The 23,116-nt window shown below is 58.8% G+C and overlaps 4 protein-coding genes across 4 annotated transcripts; 3 read left to right on the forward strand and 1 right to left on the reverse strand.

The window, feature by feature from the left end:
• The first annotated feature begins 4,100 nt into the window (after window positions 1–4,100).
• On the forward strand, window positions 4,101–10,984 carry KANK3 (KN motif and ankyrin repeat domains 3). Its single transcript, XM_074163690.1, has 10 exons — window positions 4,101–4,143; window positions 4,434–6,149; window positions 6,380–6,479; window positions 6,610–6,816; window positions 7,365–7,452; window positions 7,776–7,995; window positions 8,315–8,457; window positions 8,771–8,971; window positions 9,062–9,160; window positions 9,416–10,984. Exons 1-10 carry the CDS (start codon window positions 4,107–4,109, stop codon window positions 9,470–9,472), a joined length of 2,868 nt encoding a protein of 955 aa, XP_074019791.1. The 5' UTR covers window positions 4,101–4,106; the 3' UTR covers window positions 9,473–10,984.
• Window positions 10,985–13,588: 2,604 nt separating this feature from the next.
• Window positions 13,589–15,199, reverse strand: RPS28 (ribosomal protein S28). Its single transcript, XM_074163869.1, has 3 exons — window positions 15,123–15,199; window positions 14,989–15,036; window positions 13,589–14,310 (listed from the first exon to the last, which is right to left on the reverse strand). Exons 1-3 carry the CDS (start codon window positions 15,159–15,161, stop codon window positions 14,188–14,190), a joined length of 210 nt encoding a protein of 69 aa, XP_074019970.1. The 5' UTR covers window positions 15,162–15,199; the 3' UTR covers window positions 13,589–14,187.
• Window positions 15,200–15,305: 106 nt separating this feature from the next.
• NDUFA7 (NADH:ubiquinone oxidoreductase subunit A7) lies at window positions 15,306–17,049 on the forward strand. The gene is made up of 4 exons (XM_074163809.1): window positions 15,306–15,381; window positions 15,521–15,570; window positions 15,648–15,797; window positions 16,780–17,049. Exons 1-4 carry the CDS (start codon window positions 15,331–15,333, stop codon window positions 16,874–16,876), a joined length of 348 nt encoding a protein of 115 aa, XP_074019910.1. The 5' UTR covers window positions 15,306–15,330; the 3' UTR covers window positions 16,877–17,049.
• A 1,218-nt stretch (window positions 17,050–18,267) lies between these two features.
• Window positions 18,268–22,548, forward strand: CD320 (CD320 molecule). Its single transcript, XM_074163811.1, has 5 exons — window positions 18,268–18,412; window positions 18,561–18,755; window positions 19,621–19,698; window positions 20,048–20,196; window positions 20,652–22,548. Exons 1-4 carry the CDS (start codon window positions 18,328–18,330, stop codon window positions 20,191–20,193), a joined length of 504 nt encoding a protein of 167 aa, XP_074019912.1. The 5' UTR covers window positions 18,268–18,327; the 3' UTR covers window positions 20,194–20,196; window positions 20,652–22,548.
• Window positions 22,549–23,116: the final 568 nt, after the last annotated feature.

Raw genomic sequence — 23,116 nt, forward strand, 5'->3', positions numbered from 1 at the left:
AGGGACAGCAGGTGGCACGGAGCACGGGCTGTCCTGTACAGCCCCGGAGCAGGAGATGGGGCCGGGGCGGTGTGATGAGCCCTGGATACCTCCCGTCCGCGCCCAGCCTGCAGCGCCGGCGGGTGGCACTGCAGGTGATGGGTACGCGTGACGGCTGGTCCGTGTGAGGAGCCCAAATCCCAGCAGGTCGCTGGCAGTGGAGGAAGCCGTGTGCTTGCTCAGTGGTTTCCCTTTAACTTTGGAACAGCCTCAGTCCTGAGCTTCAGCGCTTATCGCCTGTGCGCAGCTTCGAGGGAAGCGTGCCTGGCCGAGATAAATCAAGTCGCTCTGGCCAAGGCTGCTCTGGACTCTGTTCTTCTCACATTCCTCATGACCTCAGTATTTTGGCTCCAGAGGAGAGCTGGGGAGAGCCTCCCTGTGTCCAGCCCTGGCCGTGCTGGTGGACTGGCTTAGGCTGCACAGTGGTACGTGGCCAAGCCGGGGTGGGGGCTGCCCCACTTGTGCCCCTGGCGAGGAAAAGCACCCAAAAGAGTCTGAAGCTTTAAAAATAGCTCTCCCAGGCCGGTCCCCTGCCAGCCTGGGGGCTTGGGCACCATGAGGCCGGGAATCCCAGGGGGCTGGGGCCTGGGTATTGCATGGTACCTGAGACGTGTGAGGTGCCCAGGTTGCCCCATCCCTGACAGGGCTTTTTATTGTAACTGAGTGGCGTGGCTCCAGTTTTGGCCCCCAGTTTCCTGTATTGGCATCGGTATGACAGCAAGAGGGGAAATAGAGGTGCGAGCCCAGGGCGAAGGGTAGTGCTGCCTTTGCGGGGACAACTGGGTCCCTGTGCATCCTCCTCCTCATCCTCCCCTCACTGCCCAGCCTCCCCAGCGGTGCTTCGATTTGTACCATCCCGCTTTTCTGTGGAAACACCAGGGCTAGAAACAACGTTTTCGTTTCTTCTGAAGGAAGCTGGGATGGTGCAGGGTGCCCTGCCTCCAGCACCAAGGGGTCCCTATGCCCAGCCCCAGCCACACCAAGCCCTGGTGCCCAGGGGAGCAGCCAAAGCTGCCGAAAATCAGCCTTTGGCACCAAAGTGGCCAACGAGGTCTTCGCTGTCGGGACTTCAGCCCAGGTGGAGAGCGGCTTCTCTTTGAACCAGTGATGGCGGCTGGCTGGGGACAAGGCCGGCTTTGTGCAGCCAGGCCGGCAGGTGCCGGCGGTGGCGGGGCCGTGGGTGTGGGGACTTAACCCTCTCGCCGCCACTGCTGCGTGCCCCGGCCCTCTGCCTCCATTGCTCGTCCTCACCAGCTTGAATCCAGCCTGCCACTCGCCTCACCGCCCAGCCCTGCGGCAGCCCAGGGGGCGTTGCACATCAGGGGGAGTCCCAGGGGGGGTTCACACATCGCAGGGACCCCACTGGGGTTCGCACATCGCAGAGACCCCAGAAAATTTGCACGTGGTTGGGAGCCCACAGGTCCCATCACTTCGGCCAGCCCTTTGTTTTGGATCTGGGTGAAGGCAGAAGTTGCTGCCTTGGGTCCAGCCCATCCCATCAGGCCAAAAATTATGGGGTCAAGAGCCGGGGGGAGCTGCAGGAGGATCTCCCCCAGCTTTGGGGATGGGCAGCACAGCCACAGGGTCGACCGCAGCTGCTGGCGTCAGTTGAAGGGACAGGACGAGGTGGCAGGAGGGACAAGCAGTGCGTCCCTGGGTCAGTGGAGGGGACAGCGGGGCAGCGCTTGCACCTTTGCCGTAAGTGGGAGAGCGGTGCGGGAGACCTCCCGGCAGAGGCGGCTTTTCCTGGCACGGCCCCAGGCAGGACAATACCCGTCCATGCAGCGGAAGGGAGCTGCCGGCCGCTTCCCCTGAGGAAATGCACCCGCTGGCTCTGGCCCCTGCTGCTCTCCCTCTTCCTCCCATTTGATTTACAGCCTGCGTGGAGCCCAGTGGGAAGTTTGTCCTGGCCCTGGTGCTGTTTAACTACCTGCAGCGAGGGCCGTGCGGAGGAGGAAGCCGGCTGCTTCCCAGGGTGGAAGGGATTAGATGAGGTGGAGAATGCATGGACCCTTTTGGGCACAAAGCTAATGGCATGGGAATGGTGGAGTATCAGCATGGAGATGAGATGTTCCCAAGGGAAGTGGAAGGGGTGCCAGCACAAAGCTGGGATGAATCTTCTCTCCTATGAGGTGTCCTGAGAGAGTTGGGGGGCTTCAGCCTGCAGAAGAGAAGGCTCCAGGGAGACCTTAGAGCCCCTTCCAGTCCCTCAAGGGGCTCCAGGAAAGCTGGGGAGGGACTTTTGATCAGGGAGGGGAGCCATAGGAGGAGGGGGAAGGGTTTGACACTGACAGAGGGGAGATGGAGATGAGATCTGGGGGAGAAAGTCTTTGCTGTGAGGGTGGTGAGACCCTGGCCCAGGTTGCCCAGAGGCCAGATTGGAGGGGGCTTGGAGCAACCTGGTCTGGTGGGAGGTGTCCCTGCCCAGGGCAGGGGGTGGCACTGGATGGGCTTTAAGCTCCCTTCCAACCCAATCCAGTCTATGATCCCAAGGGAGGTGGAAGTTGGGATGTGCTTCAGCTGTGGATGGGTTGGTAGAGGAGTGGGAGAGCCCCAGGATCCAGCCTGGGGACTTGGGGAAGCATCTCATCCCTACCCAGTTGGACTCAACCTCTCAACCCCATGTGCTGGGGCTGGCGGTGGGAGGCTGCCACGTCTCCTGGGTGCCTAGCCTGAGCCCGGCCCGGCGCTACCTGCACCATGACTGCTCCTCCGGCTTCTGGTAGTCATGTGGTCAGGACTAGCCATGGGCTGGCAACCACAGTGGCACAGCTGGGGCTGGGGAGCAGCAAGTGGCATCATCGTGGGCAGTGGGTGCGAGCCAGGGGCCAGTGCATCATCCCCGAGCTGGGCCATGTGATGGGGGCGGCCACAGCATCTCTGCTAGAACAGTCTGGATCCTCCGGTTGTCACGGGCAGGAGATTTGGGGATGGATGTGGGTGTTTTTCTGGTCCTGTGCCCTTCTCTGGGCAGTGCCGAGACCCGGCTTCCCTTAGGGCTGTGTCTGAGCTGCCTTTCCTCTGTGACATGCCTCCTCTGCTGCTTTCTTCTGAAAATAGCCCAGTGCCAAATGTTTTGCCCACTGTCAGCTGTGCAGCCCCATGGCCACCTGCACCCAGGGGCCAGGCCACTGCGTCCCCACCACGCAGGGACCCCACCGGTCCCAGGAGGGTTATGCCAAGCGCCAGGGCAGTGGGTGCTCCCGGGGTGCGGTTTGCCCCCATCCCACTCCTGCCAGGAAGTCTTCCCACCTGGGCCCTGGCACCCAGATTTTGCCAGATGTGGCAGGTCCCAGCTAAACGCTCACAGCTGGCAGCTCACCCCACAGCTGTGAACTCACCCCGGATTGCAGCCGCATCCTGCTGGCTCTCCTCCAGCATGCCCATGCCTGGCTCCTGGGAAAACCAGGTTCCCATTTCATTCCCCCGTGCCTCCTGCCCCGCCTTATCCTGCATTATTGACAGGGAAAAGCAGCCAGGTCCCCTCTGGGGGTCACCGGCCCCGAGGTGGAGGTGGGCAGGGCAGGACACCCTGATCCTGCTCAGCCTGGATGGTGAGGATGGACATCGTACCCAGCAACTGATGGGTGCTGGCAGTGCCCTGTTGTCACGTGGCTTTGCAAAAGCATCGATTCCCCTTACCCAAAGCAAACTTCTCCACCAAGAATCGCACCCATAAAGTCTGCAGTGTTTTTTGGGGTTTTTTTTGGTTGGTTTTTTTTTTTTTCCCCAGCCCGCTCTCCCAGTGTGGCCGAGCTCTGACTCATGACTGCACCCTTGGAGCTGGCAGCGTGACCACCGCGCCCCCCCCGGCCCGGGCTGCGAAGCATTCCTTAAATGTACAAACACTGCCTGGCCCCGCCAGCAGCAGCGCGCTCGCCCGCCTGCAGCCGGCTTTGGCATCAGCCCCACCGCACCAGGGCTGGGGCAGGCGAGGGGGCCCAGCGGATGGCGGGGGGTGGCTGTGGGGGGCTCACCGGCCCCCCCGTCTGGAGGGTTTCACCGGCCGTGGCCCCGTTGTTGTTGCAGGTTGATGATCCCCTGGTCGGCAGCATCCCGGGGAGAAGATGGCTCAGCCTGCACCCCTGAACCAGAACCTCCCAGGTAAAGGGACCGGGGCTGTCACCGGGCAGGGACAGCGGACGGAGCATGAGGGGAGTGGCAGCGCTGAGCTGTCCCGTCCCGTCCCGTCCCGATGGGTTTCCTCACCACAGCACCGACCCAACACTTGACAGCCCTGAGGGTGCCGGGGGCAGATCATCTGCTGGGCCCACTGCCAGCAGCATCACGGTGGGGAGGGGGGGCTGCAGGCTGCAAATCCCAGTATAACCCAGTTGGAAAAGCCTTCCTGTCTCCACCAGGTCCCTCCCTGACTGTCCCTGCTCCTCTTGCAGATCTCGGGGGCCCATTCTTGTACCGGGACCAGGACGATGGGGAGAAGAGCTCGTATTCAGTGGAAACCCCCTACGGCTTCCTCCTGGACCTGGATTTCCTGAAATACGTCGATGACATCGAAAGTGGCCAAACGCTCAAGAAAGTCCCGCTGCCTCGCAGGGCAAAAGGGGCCCGGCAGCCACCCAGTGCCCTGCGCAGCCCCAGCAGCCATACTAGCACCTGGACCTCCACCGAGTCCCTCACCTCCACGGCCAGTGAGGATGGCAGGACCGCGCTGCTGCTGTCCCCGCACAGCCGGGCACCCCTGGACCCCCCGAGCAAGCCAACTTCCCACCCTGTCTCACCGCCGCCGCCGGTGCGGCTGCTCCCGCCCCCCACCCGCAAGTGCCTCATGCGAAACCCGCGGGTGGAGAAGACCTTGCTGGAGACGAGCAGGAGGCTGGAGGAGGAGCAGGGCCATTTGCAGGGTATTGGTGGTCCCTCCCGCGGTGGCCCGCTGGGTGCCCCGAGTCAGCCGCCCCAATGGGGGCCGGTGGGCGCCGAGGGCCAGGTGGGCTGGGGACGGGTGAGCCCTGGCAGCTCGGGGCGCAGCACACCGGCAGCAGGGCTCAGCGCTGCCCCACTGCAGCACGTGCGGGAGCAGATGGCCGCAGCCCTGCGGCAGCTCCGGGACCTGGAGGAGCAGGTGAAAACCATCCCCCTCCTGGAGCTGCAGATCTGCGAGCTGAAGAGGGAGAAGGCAAAGCTGATGGAGAAGCTGTCGGCAGAGCCTGGTGAGGCTTTCGGTCACCCCCCTGGCTCTGAGGCAGTGGGGGGGGGCGAGGAGCCACCCCGAGCGGGGCTGGAGAGCGAAGCAGAACCGGCAAAGGGGCGAGCGAGCAAGATCGCAGAGCTGAGGAAGCTGACGGAGAAGCTGGCCGTGGCGGAGCGGGGCAGCAGGGCTTGGCCAGGCAGGAGTCCCAGGGCTGTTGAGAGGCCGTGTCGCTCCGTGGCGGTGGGCGAGGACCGGGCCATGACTGACGCCGTCTTCTACTACCGGTCGCAGCAGGAGGGCGGCGATGTGCCGGATGGTGGGGTGAGGGAGCGCAGGGACGCGGCCGTCTGGGTGCTGGAGTCCTCGCTGGGGGTGGCCAGTGAGGCGGAGCGGGAGCTGGAGCTGCTGCAGCAGACGGTGGGGCACCAGAAGGAGGTGATAGTCCTGATGGAGGGGCACCTGCGGGAGGCCACACGGGAGCTGGAGGAGCTGCGGCTGGAGGTGTGCGCCCGCCGGCCCCATGGGCGGGTGGACAAGGAGGTGATGGCCAAGCCGCAGGTGGCCGAGGCGCTGGTGGAGGCAGCGGTGGTGACACAGAGCCGGGCAGCTGGTGACCCCCCGGAGACAGCAGAGGCAGGCGTGGAGTGCTGCCCCCCCACTGTCTGTGTCGGGGTGGGCTGCCGCCCCAACCAGCGGGATGTGGCGGCCGGCCCCGATTCAGGCACCGGGTGCGAAGACAAAGGCAGCCAGACCGAGGTGGGCAGCGCTGGCCCAGTGGGCGAGGAGATGGAGCCTGGTGCAGATGATGCCCCGAGCAGCCCCTCGGCGCAGGGCGCAGGGTCAACGGGGGTGATGTGCCAGGGTAGCCCAGCCTCCAGGGCAGCTGCCCCCAAGCTGATGCACAGCGGCCAGGACCTGTCCCCTGCACAGGATGGCGGAGCTGCCCAGAGCCCTGGGGCTGGTGAGTTGGCTCCGCGGATGACACCAGGGTCTGGGTTGGGACATTCCTGCAGGGAGAGGGTGGCCCTGTTGGGGAAAGCACCTGCAGGGCCAACACTACCTGTGTCACAGCAGCTGCCAGCACTCTACCCATGTCCCTCCCATGCCCGCCCTGGGGTCTGGCAGGTTTGGGGTGCCCAGGCAAGGAGGTTTCAGCTCACTGACCCCTGACACCCATCTCTCTGCCCCTAGGAGCCCTAAAATCCATCATGAAGAAGCGGGATGGTCCCCCCCGGAGTGAGGCCGAGGGCAGCAAGAAGAGCCTGCAGTTTGTGGGCGTGCTGAACGGGGAGTATGTGCACCCCTGTGGGCCAGCCCCGACCCCCAGCATCCCCCTCCTGGGCTGGGGGCAGTGGCAATGGGGGTTCTGGAGGGGACCAGCTGGGTGCCATGTTGCCACTGAGCATCCTCCCTCCATGCAGGTATGAGAGCACATCCAGTGAGGAGGAGGAGGAGGAGGAGGAAGGAGACAGCTCCTCCGAGAAGGCTTCGGCCAACAGCTCCGACAGCGAGGAGCTGGGGGACACCGAAACCTCAGATGAGGAGGCCGGGGAAGGCGAGAGCGAGCCAGGACAGGAGCGCGAGGGGGCCAGCGTGACCCTGCCAGAGGCCCCCGAGGTGAAGGAGAAGTAAGTGCCGCTGGGGAAGGCTCTCTCTCGCCCCACACAGCTGGGAGCCATGGGCTGGCACCAGCCCTGCTGACTCGGGGTGTCTGCCCAAGTTTTGGTGCACCCAATGGGAAAAAACATACTGAATTCCTGCAGAAACCATTAGGCAGGAAAAAAAACCCTTCCAGCTTCTTGGGTCTGCTAAGGAAAGGATGAGACTGAGGCCCCAGATGCCTCTTTGCTGGCGAAGGGAGTTTGGAGGGGAAAAAAAGAAACCAAACAGCCCTTAATGGCATTTTTCAACAAAAGGAAAAAAATTGGCCTAAAAATGGATAAATCATGCCTGAGCACATCCGTATAAGGCTTGGTTCAGCAGGGGTTTGCAGAGGCTGAAGCTGCCAGGGTGCAGCCACCAGGCTGGACGCTGCACCATGGGGGGCTCGTGGAGGCTCCCAGGCATCAGGGAGAGGAGCAGAACCCCCGCGGGGGCACTCGGGGTGCCCCCTGCCAGTGTGGTGTTGGTGGGGCGACGCAGCCCCGCACCACAGATGCCCGTGTGCTCTCCCCAGGTTCGAGCTGAGCCCCAAGATGCGGGAGGCCTGCCTCATCGTCAAGACCCACCTGGGCCACCCTGGTGCCACCAAGAGCAAAGAGGTGGTGAGTTGGGTGCCGTGGGTGGGACAGCTGGCCTGGCCCCTGCTGGGGTCCCCCCTGGGGCTGGCCCTCCCCAGAGATGGGCCAGCAAAGCTCAGCTCAGCACCTTCCCCCAAAATACAGCCCTTTGTTCCGGGCTTTGTCCCATATGCCCCAAAACCCGTGTGGCCTTGGCTTGGGCCATCCAAGCATGGTTTGGGGGGTTCAGGGTCCTACCTTCACTCAGTCCCCTCTGGCGTGGGGTGGGTGCGGGGGGTGTGTGCAGGCCTGTGCAGAGGGTTGGGTGGAGCCATGGCCCCCAGCTCAGCGCCACTCGCCACCCGCAGCTCGCCAGCAGCAGCCTGGTCCTGCAGGAGTGGTTCCGTCTGTCCAGCCAGAAGTCATCTGTCCCCGACACGGTCGCCAACCACCTCCTGGCCTTTGCCGAGGTCTCGCCGGCTCTCCTGGCCCACGTGGTGAACCTGGCAGACGGGAACGGCAACACAGCCCTGCACTACAGCGTCTCCCACTCCAACTTCCACATCGTGCGGCTGCTGCTGGACACGGGTCAGTGCTCCCCACCCCCGGGAACGTCCCCCTGTACTCTGGGTCACATCCGGCCACGCCAAGTATGGGGGGAAGGTGCTGGCAGTGGAGGGGTGGGGAGAGCTGCCCTGGGCTGGGGGGGGGAGGGTTGGACAGCCATCCTAGCCCTTTGAGAGCCCAGATTTGATGAGGGGACACCCATCAGCAGGTCTGTGCCCGTGGGGCTGTGGGACGGCTCTCAGCACCCTGAGCAGGGCGGGTGCCAGGCACGTGGCTGGGTCTGTGCCCCCCACCATCCCTGCAGCACCCCAAGCCCCCCCCGCTCTGCCCATCCCTGCAGGGGTCTGTAACGTGGACCACCAGAACAAAGCCGGCTACACAGCTCTCATGCTGGCAGCACTGGCAGCCGTTGAGCAGGAAGACGACATGAACGTGGTCAGGAGGCTCTTCAGCATGGGCAATGTCAATGCCAAGGCCAGCCAGGTTGGTGTGGGCTGGGGAACACCACATCCTGACCCCTACCCCCTCTACCCCCACCCTCAAGACACTGCCAGGGCCACACTCGGCTCCTCCAAGGGCAGGACTGTGGCTCCAAAACCTGGAAGGGCTGGTACATGGGGAGGGCATCAAATTAGGAGCTCCTTCTGCCTGGCATCAGGGCTCTCAAGGTCTCACCCACCCCTCATCTCCAGCCAGGGAGGTGCTCAGAGACCGTGTGGGCACTGGGGATGGCGGTGGGAAGAGCGGGTGGCATAGCCTGGGCAGGAGCAGCCTGACAGTGTCCTTTGCCTTGCAGGCTGGCCAGACGGCGCTGATGCTGGCCGTCAGCCATGGCCGGCAGGAGATGGTGGAAGCCCTGCTCGCCTGCGGAGCTGACGTGAACCTGCAGGACGAGGAGGGCTCGACTGCACTCATGTGTGCCTGTGAGCATGGCCGTGTGGAGACGGTGAAGCTGCTGCTGGCTCAGCCCACCTGCAACATCTCCATTGTGGACAGCGTAAGCCTCTGCCGCAGGGGCCTGGGCACACTTGGTCACCCTGTGTCCCGTCCCCAAACCTCTTCCCAACTGCTCTCCTTTCCTTTCTAGGATGGTAACAATGCCGTTGCCATTGCACTGGAGGCCGGTCACAGCAACATCGCCGTGCTCCTCTACGCCCACCTCAATGGCACAAAGGCACAGCTGCCCGTGAGTATCGCAGTCCCCCCAGCTCCTGCCACCTGCCCTGTCCCACACACGGGCCACAGAGGTGGCACCATGCCACCGGCTCAGCCTCCTGGCCCTGTAGGAGGGGACTGGGTAGTGACACAGATGATGCTCCCCAGGAAGGGGATGCAGGGGCGAGAGCAGAGTGTCCCGGGTGCCACAGGCTTGATCCATCCTCAGCAGCAGGGTCACTGGAGGCGTCTCTGGTGACATTTGGTGACTCTGCTCTTTCTGCAGCAGGGGACATCACCGACAGCCACAAAGAACCCTGGGAGCCCAAAGAAACCAAATTAGAGTGACCTTCGGATCCAGCTAGGGGCCAGCTGTGTGCCACCATCAGCGCTAGGCTGTAATTCGTGTCCCCTCTCCTGTTGCTCCCTTGTGTGCTGAATCGCTCTCTGTGGCTGCAGATGCTTTAATCCTTCTGTCACCAGAGCAGGTGGCATCCCAGGGCCTCACTCGCCCATCTCCACTGCTGGAAGCCCACACATGGCCACCTTGCTCCACTTCAAGTGACAGAGGAGCCGAGCATCAAGTGACTTTGGGGTGGGAGACGCAGCGGGTGGAAGCCGCATCGGGTGGAAGCCGTCCCCGTCCCCTCTGCTTCTCCCACCAACTGCTGGAGCTGCGCCACCTCGAAGCCCTCTGCAAGTCTCAAACTCACTGCAGCAGCAGAAAACAAACCCAGTACCTGGTTTCTGCTCTCTCGGGCAGCTCCTGGGGCGAGCAGGGCTGGGGGAGGGTGAGCAGTGGATCCTGCTGTGCTGGCAGGGAAACGGTGCTCAGGGACGGGAGAGGGGACAAACCAGCTGTTTAATGCTGCCTTGGGCTGGGAGCACTTCCAGACTGAAGTACTTGCCCTTCTTTTGTGGCATTTCCTTTCCTGGCTGAAATCGGAATTGTTTCTAGCACATGCACACAGAGCAAAAAAAATTTATATTGCTTATTCAAATGATGGGAGTTAAACATGAAATCACTCGGTGGTTTGATGTGTTCAATGAAAACAAAACTCCTGGGCACTCGGGGCTGCAGCCAAGCCGACAGAAGGGGGCCGAGAGCCATGGACGCACTTAGGGACTGAGACAGCCCAGCCGATACCCGCCACGGGGAGCAGGAACCTTCTCCCACGGGAAAGAGAGCAATCACCTCCTAAACTTTTCCCATTTTAAACAGCCTCACAGCCACTGACTGTGAAGGCAACCAGAGCCCACAGCTGAGTCCCTCTCTGCCTGCTTTTCTTCCCAAAAGGGAGGAGCGCAGCTGAGGAGAACTCCAGGAAAAAAAGACCGGCAAGAAGAGCTGAGCATGAGCCTAAGGGCCCATGGAGATGGCCACGTATGTCGGAGCACGTGTGTGCATCTGTGCGAGTGTGTGTGCACCAGGTGGGGACAGACACAGTAAGGACTGAGGACCAGGAGGAAGAAGAAAGAGATTTTTGCATGTGAAGCTGGCTCCGCTCTCCAAATCCTTCACAAAGGTATCACATGTGGCAGCCCCCATTTCTGCTCCTTGGCCCAGCCGCCCCCCTGCCCACCAGGCCTGGTCTGAGCCACGCTGGCAGCTGGGAAATGCCCCCCAGGGAACTTGTTCTGGGCAACCGCTGCTGTCCTCGCAGTGGGCCCCTTTCAGCTTTGCACTGAAGTTAACGTGATGCTCACAGCCACTCTCTAGCACACTGCTCTGTGTGTATTCCCTACTCACTGCTTTGGTTTCACAAGTTTGTTTACTGATATTTTAATACTGATGTTTATTTTTAAGGTATAAATAAAATTTTAAGTAAAATTATTTTGAAATATTACAGTGACCATCAGCATTCTCCTGCCTCCTTGTCTGGCTCAAGCTAAAAACCCCAGAGCAGCTGCAGCCAAGGGACAGCCTGGCACAGCCCTCACCCTGAGCAGTTGCCCCCACGTTTCAATTCATTCCCTGCAAGTTTATGAACTGGCTGCATCCATCAATCTGGTTTCTTCCAGCTGAACTGTCCCAGTCAGGAACCTGACTTGGGTACCATAGTGTCTTCTGGCCTGTTTCACTCCACGGCACCAAGCAGGATGCTGGGACCAGATGTAGCCCTTTGCTGGTATTAAGCTGCATTATTAAAGGATAACCATCAGATGGAGACTGGGGAGGCAAAGTCACCTCCCTCCTCATGTGGCCAAGGACTATGCTGATCCCACAGGGATATTGGGGAAGGGCTACAGCTGCTCTGAGCCACCCCCACCACACCTGCCTGGCCACTGACTCGCAGCCAATGCCTCCTGTCTCAGTCACTCAGCAGTCAGGGCTGGCAGCTGCCAGAGCCAATGCTCTTCGGTCATTGCTAAATCTGTGCAGGAACAAACAGCCAGAGAAGTAAACTCAAAGGTGGACTTCTTGCACTCATAGCTAGTTCCTGCGAGCTCTGCTGTGTCACAGGAATCAGGGGTGCACAGATTCCCCCAATACTCCAATACTGAACCACCACTAAGGAAGAATCAAGCAACAGCACGAGCACATATTGACAGGTGAAGTGCCTGAGAACTGGAGGAAGGCAAATATCACACCAGTCTACAAAAAGGGCAAGAAGGACAACCCAGGGAACTACAGGCCAATTAGTCTCACCTCTGTCCCTGGGAAAATAATGGAGAGACTCATTCTAGATGTCATCTCCAAACACATTGAAAATCAAGAAGTTATTGGAAGTGGTCAACACGGATTTACCAAGGGTAAATCATGCTTGACCAGTCTGATAGTCTTCTGTGGCGTTATAACTGGATGGCTGGATGAGGGGAGAGCAGCAGTTGTCATCTACCTTGACTTCAGCAAGGCTTTTGACACTGTCTCCCATAACATCCTCATTAGAAAAGTAAGGAAGTGTGGCCTAGATGAGGGGGCAGTGAGGTGGATTGAGAGCTGGCTGTGTGACAGAACTCAGAGGGTTGTAATTAAGAGCAGGGTCAAGTTGCAGGCCTGTAACCAGCGGTGTCCCCCAGGGGTCAATACTCAGCCCGGTCCTGTTCAACATATTCATCAATGACCTGAACGAGGGGACAGAGTGTATCCTCAGCAAGTTTGCAGATGATACCAAACTGGGAGGGCTGGATGACACTCCAGAGGGCTGTGCTGCCATCCAGCGTGACCTGGACAGGCTGGAGAGCTGGGCAGAGAAGAACCTAATGAGGTTCAACAAGGGCAAGTGTAGGGTCCTGCACCTGGGGAGGAAGAACCCCAGGCACCAATATAGGTTAGGGATGGATCTTCTGGAAAGCACTACTGAGGAGAAGGATCTGGGAGTCCTGGTGGATAGCAATCTTTCCATGAGCCAGTAATGTGCCCTTGTTGCCAAGAGGGCCAATGGGATCCTGGGCTGCGTAGGGAAGAGTGTGGCCAGTAGGTCGAGGGAGGTCATTCTTCCCCCCTACTCTGCACTGGTGAGGCCACAACTGGAATACTGCATCCAGTTCTGGGCTCCCCAGTTCAAGAGAGACAGGGAACTACTGGATAGAGTCCAGCATAGGGCAACTAAAATGATTAAGGGATTGGAGCATCTCCCTTACAAGGAAAGGCTCAAAGAGCTGGGTCTCTTTAGCCTGGAGAAGGCTGAGGGGAGACCTTATCTATGTTTACAAGTACCTAAAGGGTGAAGGATGATGGAGCTGGACTCTTTTCAGTGGTTTCCAGTGATAGGACAAGGGGCAACGGGCACAAGGTGGAACACAGGAAGCTCCATTTAAATATGAGGAGAAACTTCTTTACGGTGACAATGACAGAGCCCTGGAACAGGCTGCCCAGGGAGGGTGTGGAGTCCCCTACTCTGGAGATTTTCAAGACCCGCCTGGATGCAGTCCTGAGTGATGTGCTCTGGGCAATCCTGCTTTAGCAGGGGAGTTGGACTGGATGATCTCGAGGTCCATTCCAACTCTGACAATTCCATGACAAGGGCATTCTCTAGAGCACAAAATGCACCTCAGGCCACCCACAAGCTGACCAGGTTACAGCTAACACCTGCAGGAAGGAAAAAAAACTACCTAAACACTCTTTCAACCCCAACCCTAGCAGCAATCCTCGCTATCAGCCCAAGTTCAACAATTTGAACATCTGTTCCAGCAGTGCTCTCCTCAGCTTTAGGGTACTCAAACCCTCAGTTCCACCTGCCACTAAAGTGCCTTAGTGAAGGGAAGGGCATTGAAGGATAAAGAACACTCCCATCAGAGACCAGAGGATCAGGAGCTGCAGACCCAGTATCACTCTATTACCAGATGGAAAATACCAGTACTTAAAAAACAGCCCTTCAACTGTTGACTGTTTTTCAGCTCATTCCTAATCCTTTCACTTTATAATAGCCTAAAACAATAAATCTTTCTAGTGAATCGTGTGGCAGAAGGGGACCCTGAAGAAGAAAATAAGTGAGACAGATTTACTAACTCCTCTAAGAGAGAGCAATAAGCATTCACTCTCTATGGGTGACTGCCAGGAAGGACAGCAAGTAAGTGTATTTATAGCAGCATTTATAGAACAGCTTACTGAGGACAGGAAGGCAGAAGCAGCGGCTGTTGCTTTGCAAGCTGGTACAAAATTTGACTTTCAACTTGTAATTACATTCCACAGAAGTCCAGTAAGTTTCACACTGCTGCTTTACTGGTTACATACAGAAAGATGCTTACCAGAAAGGCCAGGATTAAAGCCGCTGTAATCAAAACAGAGTTGTTTTTGTTGTGACAGGTTAGTAAAAATGCAAGGATGCAGTAATATTTCAATGAAGGCATTACATGTAGCCCCAGTAAGAAGAGGGCATGCTTCTGTCCCTCTGCTGAACCTAACAAGAAGCAAGTGCTAAGGGCTGCGACAGACTCACACATTCAATGAGGAAGGCCCAGGCAAGGGACTACCGAAAAACCCTTTATTGCAGCAAGGCCACTGCCACGCTCCTCTCCATCCACAGCCTGTGCCTGGCTGGGCAGATGCCAACCGGCCATTAGGCTCCATCACCCGAAGGAGAATGGCAGAGGCCGGGCCCGGGGCTCACTGGCTCAGCGCAGCCGCCGGGCCTCCCGTTCTGACTCCAGCAGGGTGAGGACATCACCTTCACGCACCGGCCCCTTCACGTTGCGGATGATGGAGCGGCTGGTGTCATCCATGAACTCCACACGCACCTGCAGGGCAAGATGGCATCAGCCTAGCCTAGCTGTTGTCTTAAATTTATGCTCTTTTATCCCGGTGTGCAATAAGCCAATATACACAAAGAGATGACATATTTATCTAATATCTGTGCAGAGATGGGTGCAGATGGTTCATCCACAAGGCTCACACACTGGCACACAGTAAGCATTTGTACCTTTTGAGTAAGTTAATCAACATTTATCAGTATTTCCTACAGCTACACATAGCTGTCCAACCCACTCCAGGTGACCCTGCTTTGACAGGGGATTGGTATCTCCAATGGTCCCTTCCAACCTCTACCATTCTGTGATTCCCACTGGTTCTTACTGTGCCTCATCTTTACCTAAAGTCACAGCATTCTCTTTTCACTATACACGGTCCGTGAGGAGGAGCCTTTTATTAGCAGAGATCCCTCCCTACCCGAGCGCGGGTGCTTTACTCTGTTAATTAGAACAGCTCACTCATAGTTCAGGTGACTTCTTCTACGGTACTGTTAACAGTTCTGCTCCCCTTCAGCTTATCTCGGTATTCCTTTATTTTGGCTAATTCACAGTACCCTCTTGTTCCTTCTCCAGGACCCCATCTCGCTAACTATTTACAGTGGTTAATTGTACCCTCTGCTTCTGGTACTCCCCCAACATGGCGGCCGCGCTCCCGCCCGCCCCGCTCACCTGCGTGCACTGCCCCTGCGAACCGGTCCGGCCCAGCACCTTGGTCACCTGCGGGAACAGAGAAGAGGATAAGCACGGTCCCGGTCCCAGCGTCCTCCCTCCGCGGTCCCAGCGTGTCCCCCCCCGGTCCCTACCCTGGCCAGCTTGATAGGCTGCACGCGGCTGGTGTCCATGGCGGCGACAGGGAAGAGAGGGCGTGGCTTCCCCGCTCCGCCTTATAGAACGGCACCTCTCGCGAGAACCAGCCCGGGTACCGCCTTGTATAGCCCCAAATCTCGCGAGAACCATCCCGCTCCCGGCAGCCCCCGCGCGTGCGCGTCCCTGCCCTTCATAGCGGCCAAGATGGCGACGGCCACTCGCCTTATCCAGCGGTTCCGCAACTTCTTAGCGGGGGTAAGAGCGGCACCGGTTATGGCTTCGGTCCCTAGCTTCGCCGAGCCTATCGGGCGCTGCGCGACCCCCGCCGGGCAGTGGCCGGCGGGGGTCGCGCAGCGCCTAGCATTGCCTGAGACGCTCTCGCCTTGCCTTGCAGAGGAACCTCCAGGCCAAGTTGGCGCTGCGCTACGACGAGATTTCAAAGAGGTACTGCGGGGCGGGAAGGGCTGGAGGGTTTCCAGTCGCCGGCCGCCACTGACATTCTTGGGCCCGTTCTTGTCTAGAACTCAGCCGCCACCTCGGCTCCCGGTGGGTCCTAGCCATAAGTTTGCTAACAACTATTACTGCAGCCGGGATGGACGACGAGAGGCTATCCCGCCCATAGTAGTCGCGGCGGGGCAGAAGACCATAGCTGCAGGGGCTCAAGCTGGCAGGTAGGTCTGAGCTGCCACTGTTCAACCTGAGTGGGTTTAAGGCTTGTGGGTCAAGTGTAAGGTCCTGCTCATGCGTTAGGGCAATGCCCAGCATAACCCCAGGCTGAGCGGAGAATGGCTGGAGAGCAGCCCTCAGGAGAAGGACCTGGGGGTGTCGATGGGTGAGAAGCTCCACACGCCCCTCAACGTGTGCTGGAGCCCAGAAAGTCCCTGCACCCTGGGCTGCATCCCCAGCAGCGTGGCCAGCAGGGCAAGGGGGGGGATTGTGCCCCTCTGCTCTGCTTTGGGGAGACACCCCCCAGTGCTGTCTCCAGCTCTGGGGCCACCAACAGCAGAAGGACATGGAGCTGTTGGAGCGGGGCCAGAGGAGGCCCCGGAGATGCTGGGAGGGCCGGAGCCCCTCTGCTGTGAGGACAGGCTGAGAGAGTTGGGGGGGGGTTCAGCCTGGAGAAGAGAAGGCTCCGGGGAGGCTTTATTGTGGCCTTTCAGTATTTAAAGGAGGCTTATAAGAAAGATGGGGACAAACTTCTAGCAGGGCCTGTTGCGATAGGACAAAGAGTAATGGCTTTAAACTAAAAGAAGGAAGCTTCAGACCAGATATAGGGAAGAACTTTGCTGTGAGGGTGGTGAGAGCCTGGCCCAGGTTGCCCAGAGAAGCTGTGGCTGCCCCATCCCTGAAGGGGTTCAAGGCCAGGTTGGAGGGGGCTTGGAGCAACCTGGTCTGGTGGGAGGTGTCCCTGCCCAGGGCAGGGGATGGAACTGCATGATCTGTAAGGTCCCAGGTCCCTTCCAACCCAAACTATTCTATGATTCTATGTTTAGTGCTGGACTTAACAGTGTTAGGTTAACTGTTTGACTTGATGATCTTAAACATCTTTTCAACCGAAATGATTCTATGACTCTGTGGCAATATCTGTACTCCTGATTAAATCAGAGTCTAGGTTTCACGGTGTTACTAAAGCCTCTTCTCTCTCTACCCCAGTTCAGGCTCTGCGGTGACAACAGCTGAGAAAAAACCAGTGACACCAGGACCAGTACTTAGGAAATGGGAAATTTCAAAAGACCAGCCCTATTTGTGAGAAATAAACGTGACGAGCCTGGATGTGCAGGTCAGAGTTCATTACACAGCAGCACTCCAATCGGGAGGCCTGTTGCAGATTTTTCTACAGCGATGCTGTGTGGAATTTGTCCTACTGCTGCTGATGCATAACTAATAAATATATTTAAAGCTTTGACTATTCCCCACACCACCATTTTGTCTGTTCTATTTGAATTATCTGTATTACTACTCTTTAATGTTGTTTTGTGTGTAAGGTTTTCTTGAGGGAGTAGCAATCAGGGCAATGCCCAGCACAACCCCAGGCCGGGCAGAGAATGGCTGGAGAGCAGCCCTGAGGAGAAGGACTTGGGAGTGATGGTGGGTGAGAAGCTCCACACGCCCCTCAACGTGCGCTGGAGCCCAGAAACCCCCCGCACCCTGGGCTGCATCCCCAGCAGCGTGGCCAGCAGGGCGAGGGGGGGGATTCTGCCCCTCTGCTCCGCTCTGGGGAGACACCCCCCAGTGCTGCCTCCAGCTCTGGGGCCACCAACAGCAGAAGGACATGGAGCTGTTGGAGCGGGGCCAGAGGAGGCCACGGAGATGCTGGAAGGGCCGGAGCCCCTCTGCTGTGAGGACAGGCTGAGAGAGTTGGGGGGGTTCAGCCTGGAGAAGAGAAGGCTCCGGGGAGACCTCAGAGCCCCTTCCAGTCCCTCAAGGGGCTCCAGGAAAGCTGGGGAGGGACTCTGGATCAGGGAGGGGAGCCCTAGGAGCAGGGGGAAGGGTTTGACACTGAAAGAGGGGAGATGGAGATGAGATGTGGGGAAGAACTTCTTTGCTGTGAGGGTGGTGAGAGCCTGGCCCAGGTTGCCCAGAGAAGCTGTAGCTGCCCCATCCCTGGAGGGGTTCAAGGCCAGGTTGGAGGGGGCTTGGAGCAACCTGGTCTGGTGGGAGGTGTCCCTGCCCAGGGCAGGGGGTGGCACTGGGTGGGCTTTAAGGTCCCTTCCCATCCAAACCAGTCTGTGACTATGAATAGAACATGGCAGGTGTGTTTGCACTGAGGGACAGGGGGTACGTGATCCCACCGTCTGTGACTCTACTCCAGGGTGAGACCCAGGAACACCCCTGAGACAGCACACACCACCCATGGGGTCCCGGTGCCGGGGCTTCGCAGGGGGCGGGTCTCCCTGGTGTGCCCCGTTGCAGCGGCGCTATCCCGGTGACAGCGGGTGGCCGGGGCTCACGCCGCGCTGTTCGCTTCTCCGCGAGCTGCCGCCGAGCGCGGCCGCCCCCCGGCCCGGCGGGAGAGGGCCCGGCGGCGGCCGTTCTCTCTGTCCCGAGGGGGGGCCGTGGCCTCCTCAAGGGTACGCTCCCGCGCCCCGCCCACCGGGCGTCCCATTGGTGCAGGTCATACCCCTGCGCATGCGCCCCACCGGCGCGCGGCCCGCTTTATAGGAGCGCGGCGGCGGCGGGTGCCACAGGCGGGGTCGCGGTATGGCGCGGCTGCTCCCGGCGCCGCCGCCGCTGCTGGTGCTGCTGCTCCCGGCGCTGCTGCTCCCGGCGCCTCCGCCAGAGAACGGTGAGTGGGGGGGCGGGGCCGGCGGCGCGCCTATTGGCTCCACGCGCACGCCCTTGGCTCTCATTGGCGGGCGCCTCTCCCGCCCCGCGCTCGTGCTCCCCGGGGGGGGGGGGACACGCGGATCCCCCTCACCCCTCCCGCCCCGCAGCCCTCGGGCCCCGCTGCCCCTCGGGCCGCTTCCAGTGCCAGCCCGGCGACCCCTGCTTCCCCGAGGAGTGGCGCTGCGACGGGCACCCCGACTGCCAGGACGAGGGGGACGAGCTGGGCTGCGGGACGGCGACACCGGACGGCGTCTGGGTGACCGCGCCGCGGAGCTCGGCGGTGCCGCCCGCCGGCGGCGCAGGTACGGGGGGGGGGGCGGGCGGGCGGGCGGGGAAAGGGGCTGAAGCCTTTCATCTCTGTCGCTTTTAGCCTCTCCGCGACATCGCGACTCGCGGAGGGAGCGCTGCGGGGTCACCCCTCTGAGCTCCCTCCCGGGCTCCTTCGGAAGCGCCTGCGGAGCGGTTTCCTCCGGCACACGCTATTCGGCTGCTTCCTCCCCACGAGCCAGCGACACCGGAGCCTCCGTCCGCCCCTCCGAGCGCCTCCGGTCCCTGGAGAACGGAGAAGCTGAAGGGGAAGGATGGGGGAGGCGCTCCCGGGCCGTGCGAGCAGGAGCGGACAGCAGACACTGGTACCTGGCGGGCTGGGGGGTGCGTCTGTGTCCCCCGGCGCTGCTGGTGTCTGCTGCCCTGCTCCCGGGGGCTCTGGGGTGTCCCCTGGCCTGTGAGGCACTTGAAAGTGCGGTTCCAGCCTCCCTTACCCTGGGTTTCTGGCGGCTGGGAGCTGGGGCACCGTGGCTGTTGGGGCGCAGGGGGTTGCTGCAGGCGCGAGAGGCTCTGTGGCTGGATTTGGTGCCTGCTGGGGAGATGAGCTGCCTTTTGGTTGTCCCTGGGGCTTCCCTGTGCCACGTGGAGAGGATCGGATGCTGCAGCTACAGCTGGGAAGTTTCCCAGCTTTCCCTGTTCTGCATCTCCAGTAGGATGTTTTTGCCTCTGATGTGGGCTAATCACAGTAACGGCAGATAAGGTTTTGCTTGAATCGAAAAGGGCCTGTTGGCACTCTTGAGGTGAACTGGGAACTCGGCCAGGTTTGGACTGGAGACTGCTTTGAATGCTCACCAGGAGGTGAGTTGGAAGCCTGATGGATTTCTTGCTCTTTCACCACAGAGGCTTCAGCTACGCCGGTGCCGGGGGGCTCTGTGCCATCGAGGAGCCACGGCCGCATGTGGGTCTTGATTATTGCAGGTACGTGAGGCTCAGAGTGCTGCACCTGGTCTGGCTCCAGGCTTGGCCTGTAAATGGAGTATCCTGATGGAGCTAATTCCAGGCCTGTATCAGTAGCTGCTGTCACTAGGCCTTAGAGGGGGCCTTACACGGCAGCTTAATCATTCCTCTGACCTGGGTGCGCTATGTCCTTGGAAAGGCTGTTCTATGCGAGCTGGCACTAACTCCCTTCCTCTCTCTGTCCCTTATCCTCGAGGGAAGCTGCAGGTCTCTGGCTGTTGGCTAATGCTGTTGCACGGCAGAGCCCAGTGCTGACGTCCAGGCCAGGTGCAGTGAATGCTCCTCTGCTTGTGCGCTCTTCTCTCTCTAGTGCTCCTGAGCATCCTGGTAGCTGTGGGCTCTGTTGCTGTGTGGGGCCTGTCCAGAGCAAAAGGCAGATCTGACATCTTCGGTCTTGAAGGAGCATCCAGGGAGCAGCTGATGCCTGACAAGAGCCAGACAGGCTCATTTCCCTGATGGGTAAGTTCCTTTCACCCCATGCGCTCTGTATGCATGAGGGAGAAATGCCTGCTTGCCCTGTGTTTCTAGCCTCTCCAGAGCTTTTCCCCCTGGGGGTAGCTTTTCCCAGCTGTTCCCCGAGCCGCATGCTCAGGGTTTCCATCTGCCCTGAAGCAGCAGAATGCTCCCCTTACTTTCCTTCCTCGCAATCAGGCACAAAGGCTCTTGCTTGACTGCAGGGATAGTTGCACAGCTTAATCTGAGGAGTTGATGACTTCTTTGGATAGTGAAGTGCTGGTCTCTGTCCTTCCTCTGCTGCCAAAGACACTGAGCACTCTTGCCGAGATACTAATCTTCTGGTGTGGGTTGTTTTCCTCCACTTTGCACAAACTGATGTCAAACCAGATTTTTGCCCAAAGGACTGTCAATAACCTTTTTTTTTTTTTTTTTTTTTTTTTTTTCTGTTCTTATAACAGGCGTCTTTACCATAAGGTGATAAGATGGGACTGGCCTGGTCTCCCACCTGCTCACCACAGAGGCTGACTGAATTGGAATTAAGCTCTCAAATCTAGGTTATTACACTGGAATAACAAGAGAACACTCCCTTTGGAAATGGGCCTTAGATTGTGGGACTGGTTTGGCACTGGAAATAGCACAGGACCTTCCCTGGTAGTGTAAAATCACCCTCACAATGGTTGTAGACACTTCTTCATAGTTCTTGCCTCCATTGTTTTTAATGCTGATTCTCACCAGTGTGGCCTCGGACCCAAAGATGTTACGCTTCGTGAAATGAGAGGTGCTAGGTGCTATTCAACTGTTTTCTTCCACTTCCAGCCGGAAGACTCTTTCCACCTGCCCCATGCTTTCCCCTGGATTTTGTAAGGGAATAGGGGCTTTCTCCTCCATTTCAGTAGGAGCTCTCTGACTCCACGCAGTTCACACACATCAGACTCCATGTTAGCACTGCTGGTTTGGTGCTGCTCAATCCGATGTACAGGAAGCTTTTTACTGACAGGTCAACCACGGGCTGGAAAGCTGGGAAACTTCCTGGCTGGTCTGGCTTTGCTGCCACCCGGAGCCAGTGTGGGGCGAGCAGCTTCTCGGCACACTCCCTTCCAGCGAGGATCTCGGCCCTTTGCAGAACTGCACTTTCCACCCCAGTGCTGAACTCTGGATGCTGCTTCTCTAACACCGTTAAAGGTGTCATCCTTAAAACTGTTTTGACCTGAGTGGTGTCCCTCAAGGATCCATACTGGGACCAATACTGTTTAATATCTTCATCGGTGGCACGTATAGTGGGATCGAGCGCACCCTCAGCACGTTTGTGGATGAGACCAAGCTGAGTGGTGCAGTTGATTCACCTGAGGAAGGGGATGCCATCCAGAGGGAACCTCAGGCTGGAGGAGTGGGACCATGTGAACACCATAAAGTTCAATAGAGTCAAGTGCAAGGTCCTGCACCTGGGTTTGGGGCAACCCCTGCAGAAGATGAGGCTCTGGGGAGACCTTATTGTGTCTTTTCAATATATAAAGAGGGCTTGTAAGAAAGATAAGGGCTTTTTACCAAGCCCTGTCACTACAGGGGAGGGGGAAGGGTTTGACACTGAAAGAGGGGAGATTGAGATGGGATCTGGGGAAGAAACTCTTTGCTGTGAGGGTGGTGAGAGCCTGGCCCAGGTTGCCCAGAGAAGCAGATCCCTGGAGGGGTTCAAGGCCAGGTTGGAGGGGGCTTGGAGCAACCTGGTCTGGTGGGAGGTGTCCCTGCCCAGGGCAGGGGGAGGGACTGGATGGGCTTTAAGGTCCCTTCCAACCCAATCCAGTCTGTGTTTCTATGAGGTTTTCAGTGTTTGGTGCCCTTTTTTTTTTTTTTTTTCTTCCCCTTTCAGCTTGAAATAACACCTGTCTTGGATCAAACGTTGTCTGTGTGTTGTGGCACGTGTAGCTCTTTGCAAACAGCTCAATGTTTTACGCTTTTCAGAGGAACTGGCAATGGGAGGAGGGTATTACTGACCAGTGCCTCTAGTTCATGTTGACCACACACTCCTTGCACAAGTGTTCACTAAGTGCACAAAAGACAGAAAGCTGCTGCCTTGGCTGCTGATCTCTGTGCCTTAAAGGTGAGCGCTTGCCTTGCCAAGCAGATACGGGCTATCAGCCTTGGAGCAGGAGTCTTCCACTTCTGGGCAGTGTGTGCATGGAGTGCTGCACCCCACGAGAGAAACTTCTATGCGGTATGGAGTACGGAGTTATTCCAGTGCTGCTATTTTTAGTACCAAGAGCTCATTTGTGGGGGTGTACACAACCTTCTGTTTCCATAGGGACAAGCGGAGACAGCTGTTGGTGAATGATGCAGGAGAATAAAGAACTTGAAACCAATGAGTTCTGGATTTCTTTATTTTTCTTGGATTTGTGCATTTGCCTGAATTCTGTAATTGGGAGGCTGGGGCCTGCATCGCCTTTGGATTGTCACACGAGGGGGACTTGTGGTGGGCGGGCTGTGGGGGGGAGACAGGGCAAGCTGCTGTGCCTGCCCGGGACTGAAGTGACTCCAGTGACTGTAATTGTAAAAATGAAATACAGGGAGCAGAGTGAATGGAGACAAGAGGAACAGCTGGTGCTGGCACCAGGCGTGCTACTGCAGAAGAGGTGACAACTGGAAAGAGCTTAATAAGGTGAAGAACTTAGTACTGTGTGAGCTTGTTCCCTCTTCATGAGAGAAGCGGGAGCAGCGGGGTGCCCAGCAGAGCAGGGTGGTGCTTCAGCAATCCCAGCAGTTTGGGGCAGAGCTGGGGCTGATGGCGGGGCTGGCACTGCCAGGGCCGTGTGGCAGAGCTCAGCTGCCACCAGCCTGTCCCACATCGTCCCCGGCTCATGCTGCTGAGCCGAGATGGGCTGTTCTGCCCCTTGCTCTGCGCCACAGGGAGCAAGGCTGGTGGGTAAAC

The sequence above is a fragment of the Numenius arquata genome, chromosome 25 (assembly GCF_964106895.1).
Source record: "Numenius arquata chromosome 25, bNumArq3.hap1.1, whole genome shotgun sequence".
NCBI lineage: Eukaryota > Metazoa > Chordata > Aves > Charadriiformes > Scolopacidae > Numenius > Numenius arquata.